This window comes from Dryobates pubescens, chromosome 2 (genome assembly GCF_014839835.1).
Source record: "Dryobates pubescens isolate bDryPub1 chromosome 2, bDryPub1.pri, whole genome shotgun sequence".
Classification (NCBI taxonomy): Eukaryota; Metazoa; Chordata; class Aves; order Piciformes; family Picidae; genus Dryobates; species Dryobates pubescens.
In genome coordinates this window covers 19332265-19348445 of record NC_071613.1, presented here as the reverse complement: position 1 = coordinate 19348445, position 16181 = coordinate 19332265, and the positions used below count along the sequence as shown (strand labels likewise).

Genomic DNA, 16181 nt, shown 5'->3' with positions numbered 1-16181 from the left:
TTCTTGACCCTGCTGTTCAAACCCTACAGAGATGGGCACAGTTACACTGCTTGTGGGATATAAGAGGCTTGAAGTTAAACCTTCTTGCTCATCCTGTGATCCACAACTACTAAAATCTCACTCCCATTGCCCATTTATATCTTTCAAGAGATGGATCTAGATCCTGAAAGGCTGAGTCTCAAGCTGTAAGCTTTGGCCAAAAATTCCAGGTGCTTATGAAAACCAGGCTCAGTGGGTCATGTCCCCTTGCAAGTCACCATGGTCAAAGCTCATTACCTTAGATGAAAAAGTCTTATTTGAAAAAATTAACTAAAGGATAGCCTTTTCCTTTCCTATTCTGTAAACTGCTTTTCTCTGGGAGGAGGAGATTTAGAAGTTCAGAATTTCATAGACTTGGGAAGAAAACAGAGATCCCTAAAAAACCCAGAACATGCCTTACTGTTTAACAGCTGGTTAAAATAAACTATTAAAACCCCCAACTAACACAAAAAAGCCCCAAAACCACCTACCAGAGCCAAACACACCCCAACCCCCTATTTCCTGACCAGAAAAACCTCCTCCTCACACGGGTGAGTTGATTTATTTCCAGTGACTTGAACAAAGTTGCACTTTCTTGCAGTAGTTCTCCCAAAGGGTTTGATTTTTTATCTTCTTCCCCCTGTCATGATTTAACACAGTGAGGTCTGGATCCAAAGATGACTCAAGCCACCCACTCTTTCCATTGTCCTTAAGGAACTCTAAACCATGCTTCAGTACATTTGTTTGTTTTTAAATCAAATGTAATCTTAGTCTAATGGAAAGAAAATTAAAGAGGAGCGGGGCTGCAGAGGTGTATGCCCAATCCAGTGTTTCCTTTACCATTTTTTAGCTTGATAGTAAAGAAAGCAGGGTACTTACAGTAGTAGTTTATATCTATTGCCCCTTGTCCTATCACAGGGCTCAAGAGAGAAGAGGCTGTCCCTTCCTGACACCCAGCCCTCAGATTTACCAACACTCTCTCTTCTCCAGACTAAAAAGCCCCAGGTCTCTCAGCCTTTCCTCATAAGGCAGTCCCTTAATCATCCTTATAGCCCTCTGTTGTACTCTCTCAAGTAGATCCCTGTCCCTCTTGAACTGGGGAGCTTATACTTGGTTAAAAGACTCAGAAAATCTGGAACACCCTAAGGGATCCAGGTCTGCTATTTAACTCTTACGCGTACAGAGCCACTTCAGTTACCCAAATATTACAGTAAGAGTTGAAATCCAGTAGTTTGGTAGTATACCCAAGATGAAACTTAATGTTTACATTAAAGAAGAGGGGAAACAGCCTATTAACCTATTGGATTAGCAGGTTCTTCTCTCTGCTTTGCAATAAATACTGCCTGACTCTCTTGGCATGACATGACTTCTTACATAGCCTAAATCATTCACCAAGGTCCTAAATCAGTGAAACATTTCAACACTTGTTTGAACTTGAAGCATATGAGTAACACTGTTGCTGGGTACTGAGTGTGATAAATGGCCTCCTAAATACAATCTTTACTGTTTAGATGTAAACAATCTATATTAAATTTATTGGCATTATTAGTCCAGTTCGAAACTTGAAGGGGGCAGTCCTAAAACAGTGTGGCAAAAAAGAGGTTTAATGCTACTTAAGACAGCTCAAGTTTTTTTATGCAGTTAAGATCAGCAGCATTTTTCTTCCTTTTATATTTAAGGAATTCCTTGATCATTCTGAAACTGATACCCCCAAAATGCTGTAATCCACTCTTTGGGTACCTGTCATGTCGTACGATTGGCGTAGGCAGGACACAGGTCAGGAGCCATCCAAACTCAGCCAGCGTGTGCAACAGAGGTCCATAATCTGTTTTAATTTCACATCCCTACATTAATAATTATAAAAAGTAGTAAAGAGACTCCGTACAGGTTTTATTTCATTTATTCCTTCCAACAACAATTACTTTCAGATATCATTAATTCATCCCTATAAGCTCATAAGATATTTAAAAACATTAAATAGATTTATTGCTACACCATTACATGTAAATTTGCTGGGAAAATGAAGTCTTTCATATGTAGCAGTAAAATTTGACTAGGAATATATATCTGAGAACTACAGTCAATTCACTGTCAATTTTTTGTGTTCTATTTCTACATTTACTTGTACTTCCTTCCCCTTATTTACAAACACTTCAGCACATTGCCATCAGAACTGTGCTTGCTGAAATGAGGTGTAAATTGGTCTGAAACATCCATTTAAACCCCCCACATTTTCTATGGTGGTATTTGTTGCTATGGACATTTGTAAGTGCCAGGCCAGAATTCTTGTGGCATATTTCTTTTCTGCACACTGGCAAAGACCACAGAAGTCTGATTTAATTTTTAGAACTCAAGCCTTTAGATTATGTAAGTGACTTCAAGAAATAATCCTGAATGTTTATCAAGTGCTGATACAAGCATCCTGAGGGGAAAACCAAAGGAAAATGTAAGTAAGAAACAGTGTTGGTAAATGATTACCAATTTACCTCAATGACTGTCCATTGTTCAACAACTATTGCATCATTTCCTCTCCTGTTAGAGCCTGGAACCCCAGCACCTTCTTCTTCATAGATAAATAATCCTTCTAAAGATTTGGGCAAGTAGTCCCCTGTGGACATAAAAATACAAATTGAAAGGTTGGTATCTTACCAAGATGCACACATAGGCTTGTTTGTTCTCCATCAACAATCCTCCAGTGATTCAGTAAAGTTTTACAGCATCACCAAAATAAAATGAACTGAGACAGCAAACAACTCGTATTTGTGGTTATTTGAGTCTAATTACAACTTGATGAAGCACACAAGTCAACTTACTTGGGACCCCTTTTTATTTACACATTGAACCATTTCATCTCCCCAAAAGCATTAGCCACTGCTGAATCAGATTCCAAACCTCCTGTATTCAACAACCCCCTGAGAGCAGCTAGGCACAAACTTTCTTCATTCCACTCCTGCACTGTACTGCAGACAGTAAGTGTGGCTTCTGGTGTGGCTGGGTAGAGCACAGAGAAACGTGAAGTGCAAAGCCTAAGCTACTGCTACCTAAATACCAACACAGCCACAGGAAGGGCCTGCAACAGAAGTAATTGTAGGAAGATTCCTGATGGGAAGGAAGTTTCAGAGCCCAGCTCCCTGACTCACTTATTGAAGCCTAGACAGTATCTGGTTGGCCCAAACTAAAGCTGTGCATCAAATACTGATTCTGCTTCTCCTAAGAGCCATTGGGAAGCCTCTTGGGAGAATGTGACTTGGGAACTGACTGTCCTAAACTCAGTCTGGACAGCAAAATTACATAATCTTCAGAATTTCAAATTGAAATCTTCCCTAACACTGCACAGGGATATATGTTTTGCCACATTTTCAGGGGAGGCAAAAAAATGTAAAGCAAAACCACACCAAAACCCACATGTGACAATTAGACATTAGAAAGAAGTTCTATACTACGAGGGTGGTGAGACACTGGAACTGGTTGCCCAACGAAGCGGATGCCTCTTCCAGGGATGAGTTTAAGACCAGGCTGCATGAAGCTTTGAGCACCCTGATCTGGTGGAAGATGTCCCTGCCTATGGTAGAGTGTTGGAACTAGATGATATTTAAAGTTCTTTCCAACTCAAACCATTCTACAGCAGGTCTGGTTTTAAAACCTGACCAGATGGGCACAGAGGTGGTGCTAGGCAGAGCAGGAATTCCACCTTTTCAGTGCATAATTGTTAATGGACTATAGACCGCCAACTATTTATTCCTATATAGAATGGAGAAGATTGATATAGTCTGGGTTACAATTATTTAGATACTTGCATGCACATCTCTCTTCCACACGTGTAAATATTAGATGTATCATTTTATCTTTAGATTATGCACAAATAGAATGTACAGGGAACTGCATACACAGCTTGAAGCATAAACAGAAGAATATCTGCACAGTTCCTATTAATTCATAAATCATCTTATGAATTCATGGACTTCAATCTTCCTTCAGCATTCTTGCAGATACTTAAAATGTGCAGCCCCATGCAATGTCAGAATATTCCCTTTACTATCATTTTTCAAACATGATAGAATAAATTTAAAACCATTTTGGACACACCTCCACCCAAACAGGATCCAAATGGCTGTTAACACAGAACTTCCCCAGATCACTATTATGTCTCTATCCTCTTTTGGCAGCAGAACAGAACTTGACAAGTAAGAACTGACAATGACTTGATTTTTATTCTTTTTTATGTTCACATTTCCTCCTACCTTAAAGCAGGTATTGCATTTTGATCCTGGTAGCAACAAACTTCTGCTGACTCTGGTTTGGAGTCTACAGAGCAGGATTTCTGCAGCTGCCTGCCTTTGTTGCTTGTTGTTAGCTGGCTGTTTTACTAAAACAATAGTTAAAACTTGCTCATTTCACTAAAGCTACATAAAAGACAACTGGTGCTAAAGACACCTCAACACTCTGAAAGCAAACAAGAGTGAGGTGAAAATAACTATTAGATGTAATTCTAAAGATGAGTGCAAATCTTTCTCCCCAAAACAGCATTTTAGGCTTCCTCCTCTCATATACCAAACTTTTATCTGGTTATAAACCTCTTCAACATCTACCTCAAGACCAACCATTTTAGCTTAAGATCCCTGTATCTAAATTAACATCTTCCTATGGTTACAGACACTCAATCAGCTGCAGAATTCCATCCACACAGTGAGTCGTGCCTTTGAATATATCCAGTTTAATTCATCAGCATTCCACTCGTGGGTCTAACTGAAACCAGCTGATGTAGGGTTGAAGCAAAAGCACCAACTGCTGCAAAGGGGCAGCATGAAATCCCTAAATAAAGCACAATCTGAGTATTAAATATGGGATAGTTATTCACAGGGAGAGCAGCAGCCAGCTACAGAGGAATGCCAAGACTGTAAGGCTGTTGTTGGACAACAGCTGCAAATATTAATTTCAACAGCTGCCAGAAACACCCCTCAGTCAATTGTAACTTATCTCCTGAGACTTATTTTCCAGCTCTAAAAAATATTTACTGAAAACTAGAAGTCTGATTTCTCACCTCTCCTTCCCCAAAGGAAAAAGCCCACTTTGTTCTTCCAGTGACTTCAATAGACAGGAATTATAATTTAAGGGAAAAAAGATGAGCAATACAAACTGTGCCACTAAGGCTGTTTATGCAACATAGAATCTGCAGTCTGAGGGGGACTGGCTGCCAAATTCAATCTGAGGTTAATGCAGTCATGTTGATGTATTCCTCTGATAATCACTAAATATACTTTATTGGAGAGCTACAGAAATACACCAATTCACAGTAAAAATTAAACTACTGAAAACAACAAAATCCAAAGAGTTCATTTTCAGGGTTTGATTTTTGAAGAATTTACATTAAACTTACAGGGATTTTGTTTTAAACTTGGTTTTAATTTAAGCCCTTGACTAATCCAAGCTTTGCAAAGGGGACACTGAATGCCTATCATTTTAAATCAGATTATTAGGAAAGAAAAAAAAAAAGCATTAAATAAGACATAATAAATATTTTTAAAAGTACTCAAGAGCCCAGTAATTCTACCCTCCTTCCATAATCCATGTAAGAAGCAGATGTGAAATGCCTTGTGAAAACTACTTTAACACATTATGAAGTAGACTTACCTTACTGCATAATCAGCCTGGATATTGCAAAAATTATTTAAGGTCTCTGAAACATATGAAAACTTTTCTTCAGTGCAGCCCTGTGTTTTCTTTGCTTACACTGAACCGCCCAAAGGAGTTCCAGAGGAACAACAACAACTCAGAAATTAGCACAGGCAGGATATAATCCAAAGTGTCACATTAGTGAAGCATAAATCCTAAGTTTGCCATCAAACAACATTTGTCACTAATTCTGAAATGAGGAACTATGCCAGACTCTTTTGGTCTGCTCCCCTAACATCAGGGTACTACCATTTTCTTCATGTTATTTTCAAGTAATTGCACAACAGTAGCTACATACTGGGTTTCACAACAGTTTAATTTCTGTCTTTCAGGCAAATTCAGTTCAAATGGAAATGAATCTCTTAATTATGTATTTTGCCAACAGGAGTTTCAGAGCTCTTTGGCCAATAGAGCTGCTGCTGTTATCAGCATGGCCACACCGTCCCCAGCTCTATCAGAGAGCAGGATTTGAGGCTCAGCAAGGTGTACTGTTAAGGGCCCGAGCCAGCAGCGGCAGCACTGTTGACACACAGCTTGTGTCTCTTTATGAGAAGATGATGACTAGGAACTCTGTAAAAGCCAGTAGGAGCTCTCCAGTATAAAAACTGAGGTTTAACTATAATTTCCAGAAAAAAGAGGAAAACCCTGCAGCCTGATGATCTCTCTCTGTAACAATCTGACTGTTAACCAAGCTGGCAGATTCCTGCAGAAGAACGCAGGAAGCAGGAGGGACCAGACCTCTTTTCTGCCAATGTGCTAGAGGATCTGCCTACAGTTGAAGGCAAGGACAAACCCAGGTTTCCCTGCTCTCTACATACCTCCCTGTCTGACCAGAAGAACCAGCAGAAACATCCTGAAACTTTAGGACCAAAACTTGAGTTTTAATGCAATTTGGTATTTTGGAAAGAATTTTTAAGCCCAAAGAAGCTGGAGAATGCAGGAAGCACAGTAAACTTGACTTGGGTTTAATGGCACAGTCTGCACACACAGCCAAAGGTGTTGCACCTTGTTATCAATACAGGCTGGGGGATAAGGTGATAGGAAACAGCCCTGAAGAAAAAGACTTGGGGGTTCTGGTGGATGAGAAGCCAGACATGAGCCAGCAACATGCACTTGCAGCCCAGAAGGCCAATGACATCCTGGTCTGCAAAGGAAGTGCAGCCAGCAAGTCAAGAGAGGTGATTCTAACACTACTCTGCTCTCATGAAACCTCACCTGCAGTACTACATCCAGCTCTGGAGCTCTCAACACAGCTAAGACATGGACCTGATTGAGTGGGTCCAGAGGAGGTCCATAAAACAGGCTGAAGGAGCTGGGGTTGTTCAGCCTGCAGAAGAGAAAGCTCCAGGGAGACCTAATGGCAGCCTTCCAGTACCTGAAGGGGCCCTACAAGAAGGCTGCAGAGGGACTGTTTACAGAGGTCTGCAGTGATAGGATGGGGGGCAATGGTTTAAAATTAGAGAGGAACAGATTTACATTGGATGATAGGAACAAGTTCTGAACCATGAAGGTCATGGAATACTGCAACAGCTTGCCCAGGGAGGCAGTTAAGGCCCCATCCTTAAAGGTATTCAACATCAGGCTCAACAAGGCTCTGAGCAACCTGAACTAGTGGAGGATGTCCCTGCTGACTGCAGGTTGGACTAAATAACTTTTGGAGATCCCTTCTAACCCAAGCCATTCTGGTTCTATGCTCTCCTGCCTCACTGGAAATATTTGAGACTGCAGCACAGTTACCTACAGTGAACAGCATAGCATGAGCATCAGGGAAACACGTATCTAATGATTTCTTTCCCCATTGCATTTTCCTTAAACACCAAAGCAATAAACCCCCCAAACAAAAACCAACAAAACCCGAAACAACCACAAACAACAAACTGCCACTACCACCACCAGAAACCAAAACAAACAACAAACCAAACCAAGCAAACTAGCAAAAAGATTTACTATAATGCTACACTAACTTCCTGCCTTGGAAATCTTTGATTTGATTAAAACAAAGCTGAAATGCCAATTATTCAGAGTTAGAACTGCCCCAAACCCCAGGTTTTTCTCCTGTTAGGTATCAAATTCTATAAGTTTACAATGACTAAACGTGTTTACATATCACCCTCACACCAAGAAGCAAAGCAAATTTTGTAGTGTGCATGAGTAAAAGCTGGATGATATTCTGGGACAGTACTCACCTTTACAAGTTTCCCAGTGTACAACAGAATCAATTAAGGACAATCCTTGCTTATAATAAAATGTGGTTAACTCTAGCCAGTCTGCTTCTAGTGTACTAATGACTGGCCCTTTCCTTGTTACTTTCATAGAGAGAGCACCTTCATGGTAGGTCCAGCAGGTAGAATCATCATCAAAAACATTGAAGACTGTATATAGCTTATCTAAGGAAAGAAAGAAGAAGAATGAACCTCTGAAAAACACTGCTCAAAAATAGTTCTATTATTTCTACTCATAGTACACTTTTTTTTAACCCATTATTTTATGAGGATTACTTAAGTGTCAGTACCATTAGCTGTTTACTGGGGGTTCTCACACAATAAAACTGATGAATACGAGTTAATCATACCAAAAAAATATCTGTGTGTCTTTAGATGTTATTTTATAGCTAGGCATATTTTTTATGTTTTACAAACTCATAAACAGGCATTTATTAGCAATTCAATTTGACAAACCCTCATCAATTGAGGAAATCTCTGGTGACAAGTTAAGTCCTGCTTGTATAAATGTCTTCTACAAATAAACATATCTCACTGCTGCGGAGAAATAACAGATCAGCTGCCCAAAAATGCTCTCAGATTGCCCAATACTTTAACAGCTGAGCAGCCTAAATCAACACAAAACAAACTCCAAAAAAGCAGAAGTATTCATATTGCCAAAACAAAGGAATGCAGTTTAGATGACCCCAGTTAAGAAGCTAGTGTCTTTAGGCTGCAGAAACAGGAGAAGATTTCTATGCAGGGTTTGGACTGTAAGTAGTCCAAATGAATCTGTGGGAGAACCCTCCCCTGTTTTGAGGTTACCACATCCAATGCAAGTGCCTGGAACAAGGTGAATTTAGGACAACATCTGGAAACCATCACCAAGAGAGTACTCTCCTCTTTCTACAGTTTAATTTTCTCACCTCCACAGGTGATGCTAGGGTAAATGTGTTTAAAGAAGCCTAATACATTCTTGCTGAAGCCTTGTAAAGAGTTTCCTGACTAGACTGCATGTGGAAGATGTACTGGTTGCTAATCCACCTGCTCATACCAGACTGCATTGATAATGCTCCTGACACAAACAAAATCACTTTTTACTTTCAAGGTTTCTCTTCTGATACACAGAGCAAAGTCATTATGTCAGGCTGTAAGGAAACTTTAACAGAGATGCCAGGACTGCTTTAATTCCAGTGTTAAAAATAAGAGGGATGTTATCTCAGTGCTTAGAGTCATTACTCTGCCAGCACACAAACTGGAGAGGGTGCTTAACTCTTCAGGGAAGTGAAGAGGTTGCTTTTCAGAGCTTCCCTTGCCCATAAGGGAGAAATTTCTTACATCAAAATGCCATCTGAGTTAAAGTTTCAAGCTGCCTGCTTTCCCCACAAGACTATCCTGATTTAGTTCTCATGCTTTAGATTACTTATTGCTTTTCATTTTTTCTTCTTAGCAAACCCGGAGGCCTTAGTGCTTCAGCATCAGAAGTCAGTTTCAGGCAACCTCACACAGAGCCTATGGCAAGTGTCTCAGATTCTTGGACCACTACATTTTCTAACACAGCACCAACACTTTTCACTGACACTTTTCCTTCCTATACAACCTTTTAAATGCTTACTTCTGTCTAGTTTAAGTTCATTTTGTAACAATTATCCTCTTTGCTTTCATGGTCAATGCATTAATCCAAGTGATCTCTTTCAGGATGCTTCTTGAAGGCATGTTAACCAGAAAGAATCCATTAGGAACGGATTAGCTTGCCATACATTATGTTAATTTGAAAGAAGCACATACAAAAAAATTCTAGCTCTGGCTCTTTGTTCCCAGGTTTTGAGACAGGCAAAAAGGAAATCATAAATGCTACAGATTTTCAGGGACATGTTATGATTTAAGAGTAACCAAAAACCTGAAGCATTTAGGAAAAGGTTTTAAAGCACTTGCATCCTTCTAAAAAGATTTTTACTGCCATGTTTGTTACACACAGCAAACAAAAAAGCCTATTTGTTTGTACCACATTTAAAATCAGAATGACACCGTGCACAGCTTCTGGGGGTTGAATGTGGGGCTTCTCCTTCCTCTTTAAGAGACAAATTGCAATTCTCACAGTACAGGTAGAATATTATACATAAAATTGAAGCATCCAATATATTATTACAGCTCATGCAGAGCAGAAAGTATTTTTTAGAAGTATATATGCATTTAAGGACCCAATATCTGATACAGCAAAACATGCTGTTATTCTTTCCAACACCATTTTAAAACACCAGCTCACTAAAGCACCTTCTGTCTGCAATAAACAAGCAGCATTTATTACCATCTCCTTTTCGTGGTTTAACAGGGTTGAATTCTCTTCCAAACTGGAAATCTGCATCCTGTAACAGGCTGCTTTCTCCTTGCATTTCTTCCTCTATCCCACTCTCAGATGAGTGGCCACTCAATGTCCCTTCATTCCAGTTTTTATAGTTTTCTTCAGAATTTTTTCTGTGTTCCCTATTCTTTCTGCCCAGCGTCAATTCCAGCTCTGCAGTTCCATCTGTGCCTGTCCCATTGCAGGCTTTAGGTTGTGGAAAATGCTGTGTTACAAATCCCACAAACTTCTTCCCTCTTTTAGCAGCTGTGTTAACCTGTAATGAAATTACAAACAGAAATTTAGATGCAAGGTGACTTGAGAACACCAAGAAACCTTCTTCTAAAAACTTCCATATTCATGACCTAGTTAACTGCTGATTCTCAAGGACACAGACAAACCTCTGAGCCAAAAGGGTGGCTTGTCTTGGGATACTGCCCATGTTTCAAAGCAAATGGAAGTCTTCCAGCATGTTTCTGGACTCAGGCCAAGAAAGGTGGCCAATGCTGGTAAAGTCCTTCCTTTAGAACAAATCTCAAGTAGTTAGCTGCTGTGAAAACAGTATATTGGTGTGATTAGTATTGCTTCTCTAAACATCTAATACTTATGTTAAAATCACTGACTGCTCATTGTACAGAAGTATCTATTTGTCATGTGTCATGATTCATTATCCCCTGGTTCCCTTAAAGGCTACTCAGCATCACTCTTCCTGAGGATAGTGCAGGAGCAGAGAAAGGAGGAAGATGTAAGCTCATTATAACCTCTTTAACTCTGCTTTCAGCCATTGGTGGGTATTCCCTGCACTGACATCTCAAAACACAACCTGTGGGATGTGTCTGTTCTTGGAAGGAGAACTGGTTTTCACTGGGATAAGGAGTAGGAGAGTGATCCCACTGCCATCCTGTGCTACAAACTCCTCTATGCAATGGAGCCTTCCCACAAAATACAGGAACTCCAGCTTAGAAAGAAGAACTTGCCAGGGAAGTACTAAATTCAGAGAGGGAAGGATCCCTACCCAGTTAAATCACATGAACAACTAAATTGGAGTGAGTAACCCCTGAACAGCTGATGGTGCTGCAATCCTCTTAGCACCATGGTAGAAAGAGTTGCTGCATCCACCACCATTATGTATGGACAGTCCAATTACTGATTAGAGAGAGCTGCTTCTTCTGAGACAACCAAAATGATCTTCAGTGTGACAAGCAACATGCAGATATGACAATCTTCTCCCTGAAACACCACAAAGTCTTAACTGTTTCAGATGTGTTTCAGGATGTGTTTCTACTGCATTGCTAGCTTAGTCTTTAACACTAGAACAATGTAAAACCTAATTATTTTCACATATTGCTTCTGTACTAGATTTGCTTGCAAGCCTGAATCACTATTCATCTCAAGCATATTTTTGTCTTTGCATGTTTACCTGGTATGCTACACAAACCATGTGGAGATAGGCATATAGTACAGATGTGTACTGGAATCCCATTTTAAAGCTGAAATACCTGAGCATTCCACAATAGGCCATTTGAAACAACTTTGTGATAATCTTAAAGATCTCCAACCCACTTTTTCTTCCACTTCTTGGAAATTAACAGAGAAGATACCACTATGCCTCTTGTAATAACAACGGCTTCCTATTTGGGCAAGACTTCAGCTTTGCAGAGGAAGTCACATACAAAAAGTAGTAAACTAGAGCTGGCATTCCAGTGGAAGCTTAGCTTTCTTTAGCTCCACAGGATTTTCAACAGCTGTGTAAAATAAATATTTAATGTAGTCACTATGTATGTTGCATCTCTGTTAAAGAATGGAAAAAGGCTTGCATAGAAATTGAATGTGTTCAAGGTCACTAGCAGTATCTTACTTAACCCAGACAACATAAAACTTCAGATTTATTTTTTTTTGCTATTAATTTCAGAGGAAACTATCTTACAAGAATTTTATAAAGACTGGGTGGGAGTTGGGGCCTGATCCTGCTTTCGGTGGTGTAAACAACCAGTCTCTTAAAGCTTTACAGGGCTTAGTACCAACTTCTAGATTAGGAAATGCCAATAGTGAAGAAAACTCTTTTGGCATCAAGAAAACAAACAATCTTTGTAAATTCTATGAAATAAACTTAAACTCCAACTCACAAAAATAAAACCCAACTATTAAATTTACAAATATGGTAGAAATAAAAATCTGAACAGAGGTTTGAAAACCCCCTCCCCATTACCTTTTCTACCAGTTCTTTCACTAGCTCATTTGTCAGTGTTTCACACACTAAAGGACATTCCTCGATCACCAGCCTGGGGTGCCTTTGTCCTCTGGGTGCTGCATGCTTCTGGCTAGAACACAGGAAGAAAGCAGTCTTTGTCAGGAGCTTGCTGCTAACTTGGGCAAATGCTTGCACATAGAATTCTTTTCTTTTGGAATGGTTATGAACGAAATTCTGGCAATGCTTCTTCATACTTTCACAGAGAACTCAGCAGGTTTTGGTGATTTGCTCAATTTCTTTCACGAAAAGGCAGGTACTGTGCGTTACAATGGCAGAGTAAGAATACTAATGTTGAGTAAGAGTTTCATCTGAAGACTACTAATAGACATCTGCTGGGAACTGAGCTTAATGAGAAACAGCTCAAACAAACCCACAAGTCTGAAACTGCAAAACACACAACTCTAAGCTTCATACGTAGCAAACACAAATCAGGTACAGTTGTGCTGAAGACACACCCTTAATAGAAATGGTGCTCTGAGACAGTAACAAAACCAGCAGCACATTAACAAAGTCAGAGCTGCTGCTACTGTATGAAATATGTAGGCAAATGCTGGAAGTACAACACACAGAATCACTTGGGGTTATGTAATCTTCAAACCACTCGGACTTGAGAATCCCCCAAGCTGTAACTTCCATTTAAAAAGCTGAAATACAGTATTCATCATGCTTTATCTAAAGCCAATTAGATTATTAGTCAAAACAAGATAATTTGGAGTATATCAACAATATCATGGGATCTTTTTTAACACAGTCTTTCACATTAGAATGATACATCAGTGACCTATACAGGTATAAAACATTACTCAGTAGTGGCAGAAAGTATTTGTCTACAGGAAAACCAACAGGTACATATAGCACCTGCACAGGAAATTGGGAATTAATATACAAGAGCTAGAACAAGGACAGAAACCTTCTCTCTCCTTCAGTATCAAAACCAAGCTTTTGTATGCCCTCCAGTCACAGAATGATTATTTCCTTCTTAAGATGGAAAAACAAATTATCTCTGACCAATTACTTCACACTACAGGTAGTTTTCCCTGGATGAAGCTCTTATGGGAAGAGCCAAAACATGAAAGTTTTGGAAATGAAGAAAAAACAGACATGGGATAATTCAAAACAATTTATGAATGTCAGAGTGTTTTGTTTAGTTTTTGTATTTGCTGTGAGTTCTACAGCAGATGATACTTTACTATAAAATTGTATTTCAGGGGTAAATTAACCATTGCTAAGGATAAGCAACAATGGATTTTGTTTGTACATTTACTAAGGCAGAATAAATATTAGACTATTGTGTACTTACCATTAATTAAATACATGACTAACTTGCTCACCTTTCTATGCAAGGTTATTTGATTCTGAGGGGCTCATTTCAAGCTGAGAATCAATTATGCATGTTGAGCAATCCCCTTACCAGTAGTAGCTCAAGGTATTCCAATCGTTTTGGCATTACCTGGATTTCAGCCGTGAAAGCACCACTCGATACATGTGACTCACGGGGAAGTTCCTTCTGCGGCCGATGGGCAGCATGATGGGATGAACAGCTCCCACAACATAGCCTTTGCTGTAGTATTCTTCTACCTTGGATGCTATCTCCAACACAGAACTGATCTTGATCACTTCTGGATTTGAGGAAGCTAAGCATTGAAAGCAGAAAAGCAGCACATCATACAGTGGATGTCTATATATTTTTGGGGGGGGCAAGTTCCTCTCCTATCTAAACCACAAGCTCTGTCCCAAGGCATTTACTGAAGAGCTACAACAGATTCTCTGCTGATTCAACAGTATTCAGCTCGCTGAAGCACATGTTTTTACAAGTTAATATGACCTATTTTTAATCTCTGGCAACACTTTCTATTAGATCTAGCTTCGCCAAGCTAATTTAAGAGTGGCGTCGACATCTACACACACCACAGGTCTGAACTTACAGAAACTGTTTTGTCTTGCCAAAGCCTTACACATACTGAAATAGTATCCTTCGACCCCAGCTGTGAGGTAAATTCCCACACAATGAATGGCAGCCCAGAAAAACTGGTTGATTTTTCTTCAGGATTTATTTTTGAGCCCTTAGAAGTCACCGGTGGTTTGTGGGATGGAATTTTAACATAGTCCCAACTCTTTTTTTCCAGTAAATCTAAGCACAGATTAGTTAAGTAAGCTACACAGTGTCACCAGGTCCTAAGAAGAATCCCTGTGAGTACATGCAAGCATTACCAATCAGTAAGCAACAGCTGGGTACGACACAGCTACTGGGAGAAACCACAGTGATACAGGGAAAACTTCCTGAGAAGCCTTTTTTTTTTTTTTGGACAGCTCTCACACCAGAAGGGCAAATTTCCACACTCACCAGATGACACAGTCTGCCACAGGCAGAGTACTGCCTGTTCCTCTCAATTCCAAATGGAACTGCAGATGCTCTCAGAAGCAGGGTATCAATACCCACGCAGTGACTGAAGAGTCATTATGTCAGCATAAATTTGCCATTTTGCAGGTATGAACTCTTAAGACAGCCTGGATGGGAATTTGATGGTCTCTATCATGACCCTTACTGCAAGTTACATACTTCTGTTCTGATGGGTCCCTCTCTCAGGAGATGTGCAGTGCCTCAAGACCAGTGTTCAGCTGTATTAAAGCATGCCACAATTGGCATTAAATAACCTGACAACACTGGTTTTGAGATGCAAACATTTTAACACACCACTTGAAATACTCCCTTCCAAACTCTGCAATGAACTGAACACAACACAACTCTCCCCTGATTCATGTTATTGAAAAATAAAAGTGGAAAAAACATCTAATAAAAGCACTAACAGATCCCACTCACTATCTTGTAAAGGTATTAAGAGTTAATTTTGTGTTCTTACATTCCATTATCTACTTGCTCTGTATTATAGGTGGGCAGCAGAAAGGAATTTAAAGACTTCAAAGTCACAGCAAGTTACAGAGTCTACCTATCCTAATGGTTTGAACAATCAAACTGTATGAATGAATTTTCTAATAAACTGAATTGAGACTGAGGCACCAAATTTGCAGATCACACCAAGCTGAGTGGTGTGTTTCACAAGTCTGAAACACAGGACAGGTGCTATCCAGCAGGACCTCCACAGGCTGGAGGAAGAATCTCATGAGGTTCAGTAAGGCAAAGTGCAAAGTCCTGCACTTAGGCCAAGGCAACCCTAGATATCAATCCAGGCTGGGGGATGATAAAATTCAGAGAAGCCCCACAGAAAAGGACCTGGGGGTGCTGGTGGACGAGAAGCTGGATATGAGCCAAATGTGTGCGCTTGCAGGTCAGAGAGCCAATGGCATCCTGGGCTGCATTAAAACAAGTGTGGCCAGTAGATAGAGAAAGATGATTCTGACACTCTGCCCTGCTCTTGTGAGACCTCACCTGCAGTACTGCATCCAGCTCTGGAGCCCTCAACACTGGAAGGATGGAACAGGTCCAGAGGAAGGCCACGAAAATAATCAGGCAGCTGGAGCACCTCTGTTACAAGGACAGACAGAGAGCTGGAGTTGTTCATCCTGGAGAAGAAAAGGCTCCAGGGGGACCTAATAGCAGCCTTTCAGTACCTGAAAGGGGCCCTACACCAACAGTGCAGAGGAACTGTTTCCAAAGGCCTGTGGTGATAGGATAAGAGGCAGTGGGTTGAAATTGGAGAGGAGGAGGAAAGTTAGGATGAAGTTCTTTACCATAAGG

General features: G+C 40.1%; 1 protein-coding gene across 1 annotated transcript in view; it reads right to left on the bottom strand.

Annotated features, from left to right (window-relative positions):
* Positions 1-16181, bottom strand: part of RFTN2 (raftlin family member 2) — a 30108-nt gene that overhangs the window by 7058 nt on the left and 6869 nt on the right. The window contains exons 2-7 of the mRNA XM_009910580.2: positions 13935-14118; positions 12443-12554; positions 10201-10510; positions 7878-8078; positions 2505-2626; positions 1759-1862 (exon numbers count right to left, since the gene is read on the bottom strand). Of these exons, the coding sequence (XP_009908882.2) occupies positions 1759-1862; positions 2505-2626; positions 7878-8078; positions 10201-10510; positions 12443-12554; positions 13935-14118 (1033 nt within the window). The remainder of the gene's footprint in view (positions 1-1758; positions 1863-2504; positions 2627-7877; positions 8079-10200; positions 10511-12442; positions 12555-13934; positions 14119-16181) is intronic.